Source organism: Lactuca virosa, chromosome 8 (assembly GCF_052849685.1).
Source record: "Lactuca virosa cultivar CGN04683 chromosome 8, Lactuca_virosa_CGN04683_v6, whole genome shotgun sequence".
Classification (NCBI taxonomy): Eukaryota; Viridiplantae; Streptophyta; class Magnoliopsida; order Asterales; family Asteraceae; genus Lactuca; species Lactuca virosa.
This window is the reverse complement of record NC_136433.1, coordinates 218,306,379-218,309,082: the sequence shown is the minus strand read 5'-3', so window position 1 is coordinate 218,309,082 and position 2,704 is coordinate 218,306,379. Positions and strand designations below refer to the sequence as shown.

At 36.5% G+C, this 2,704-nt stretch overlaps 1 protein-coding gene across 1 annotated transcript; it reads left to right on the top strand.

Annotated features, from left to right (window-relative positions):
- Positions 1–509: 509 nt before the first annotated feature.
- On the top strand, positions 510–1,352 carry LOC145131254 (uncharacterized protein At5g39865-like). Its single transcript, XM_079065972.1, has one exon. It carries the CDS (start codon positions 510–512, stop codon positions 1,350–1,352), a length of 843 nt encoding a protein of 280 aa, XP_078922098.1.
- The last annotated feature ends 1,352 nt before the right edge of the window (positions 1,353–2,704 follow it).

Genomic DNA, 2,704 nt, shown 5'->3' with positions numbered 1-2,704 from the left:
AATATAGATTTGATGGTCCAGATTCTGTCTCCTTGAATTTTAAGATAAATGTCTTAAAATGAAAGGGCCCACAATTATGAATGGTTTATATAGTGGTATAGATATATATTACATTTTTCTACAACTTTATATTTATGTGGTTTAATTTTCTTATCTATAAAGGGTAACTATGCATTCAATAGCCTTGAGCACACAAACAATCAAGAGGAATGTAATGGTTTTTCCTTTATATTCCTCCTTTTTATAACCATAATGCAATAGAGGAGACGATTTGAACTCATATTTGTTTTGACCACCAAAATTGACCATGACCACTAAACAATAACCTCTCGTTAATCCAAGCACACAACAAAACAAATTATCCTCTTCTCAACGAACTTTACCACCAAAAACTTCTCTTTCCCGGAAAACAGACCTCACCGATCGATGCCTCTACCATTCCATCATCATCAACCCTAATTCAACATCGATCCCACCATTAATCCTCCATTTTCTTCCCATTTAAAGGAATGTGGCTATCCCGCAAGAATTCATTCAATAGTAGCCCATCAAGCCCAAGCCGTAGAAATCACACCTCAAGTTTCAATCGACATTCCTTCAAGAACATCGAGGACCTCTTAATCGATGATGATATGCATGTTTCTACCACCAATGATTTGAACAACGATCATCAACACCCATTCCAAAAGCAAAAACAACCCCCTTCTCCAATTCAAAATACCCGGCATTGCGTCTTCCACCGTGTCCGCCTCGCTAACCAATTAACTAAATCATTGGCGACGGTTCGACTCAAACCCGTCTCTGAAAAATCTCCACCGGAATTACAAAATGCCTCGCCGATGTACAAATCAGAGACATCAATAACAATCCCCGGCGCCGAGAAGAAAATAGTTGTATACACGACGAGCCTCCGTGTGGTGCGACCTACCTTCGAAGCTTGCCGGACAGTTCGTTCAATCTTACAAGGATTCCGGGTGGCGGTCGATGTGCGAGATCTGTCGATGGATTCTTCATTCAAAGAGGAGTTACAGAAGATAATGGCGCAAGGAGGGGAGGTGATTCAAAAGAACAAAGTTGCTCTTCCTAGCGTTTTTCTGGGCGGGAGTTACCTCGGGGACGCGGAGGATGTAAGGGAGCTTTGTGAAACCGGTGAGTTGAAGAAACTGGTGGAGCGGTTGCCGGCGGTGCCACGTCGCGTCTGCGAGGGTTGTGGGGATTTTAGGTTTATTATCTGCAATGAGTGCAATGGAAGCCGGAAGTGCTATAAGAAGAAAGGTGGCTTTTGGTGTTGTACAGTGTGCAATATGAATGGTTTGATCAGGTGCCCTGCATGTTGGACTGTTAACTCTTGATCATAATTGTTATATAATTGTTTTATAATTAATTACTAGGATATGATTTTATTATTTTTTTTTACAAAAATATGTAATCATTTTGACGAAAATTTAGGATATTTTGTTCAAGATTTTATAAATGTATAGTTTTTATTAGAATTTAACAAAAAAGAATTTCCGGAAAAATGACAATTTTATTGCTGTGTTTTTTCCCAGACAAAGATATACATAGGTCTTATAACCTTAAAGAAACTAATTAAGCAAAAATTTGTATATAATATAATGATAGCTTAATATTAACTAGTAGAAATCCCCCGTGCCACCGATGCGGGTTCGATACTAATTTCAAACTCTTACAAATCTATGGAAAGATAGGGAATCAAGCAAAAAAAAATGGCAGATTTGTAAGCTAACTTGCATAGCATTGCGTTATTGCATCATTCGACAGAAGTAGTTGTGATAGTGACTGAAAGGTGAATGGCAATTCGCGTGTGGTAGTTTGTTCATTTATTTCCAGTTGTTGTAATAGATTTTGATAGTCGATTGTGAGGTTGTTCTTGATAGTTTCTTGTTGTTTGATAAGAGTTTGAAGCGAAGCAGCCATAGTTTTCTTCAGTGGATCTTGGATTTCTTTGGACGTCATCGGAGGCAAGGTTATGATTCAAGTGTTTAAACAATTTAAATCTTGCATAGTAATCAAATTTGAGAGCCAATGCAAGAAAAAAAACTTTTGATAGCTAAAGTAAGTCAAAATTAAAAATTTAAATGAATTCCTACCCGAATAAAACCACAATTACTAAAGTTGGAAAAAAATCCCTTCTTTATTTTTTATTGTCATTCAATAAAATTTTAATTAAAATCAATCATGTGAATAGCACCAAGGACACCAATTTTGTGAGAGAAATTCCTCTTTTTATTGACGTCTTAAGAATTGAAATAATAAAAACAGTGGTTTCCATTTGATGCTTTTAAGCTCTAATGAATCTTTCAATTGCTACTTTTATACTATTTTAATGAATCTTTCAATTGCTACTTTTATACTATATTTTGGTAAGTTCCCAACACTATACCTCGCATAAACAAGAAGTATCTTGTCAACAACCTTTCATGAAAGCCATTTTACCAATGAAGTTGTCTACTCAAACTCTGATTTCCTTACAACCTCCGTTTAGTATATGGTGAACCTGTTAGGAAAAAGCTAAAGAAATTGAATAATTGTCTTAGTTAAACATCGAATGGAACCGACCACCATACATAAAAAAACTGTAACACCCCGACTCCCAGGTATATTTTAAAAGCTTTTATTCATTTTATTGAAGGAACTCGACGAGTTGGAGGCCCCAACTTGTCGTGTCGAACCTAGTCATCCC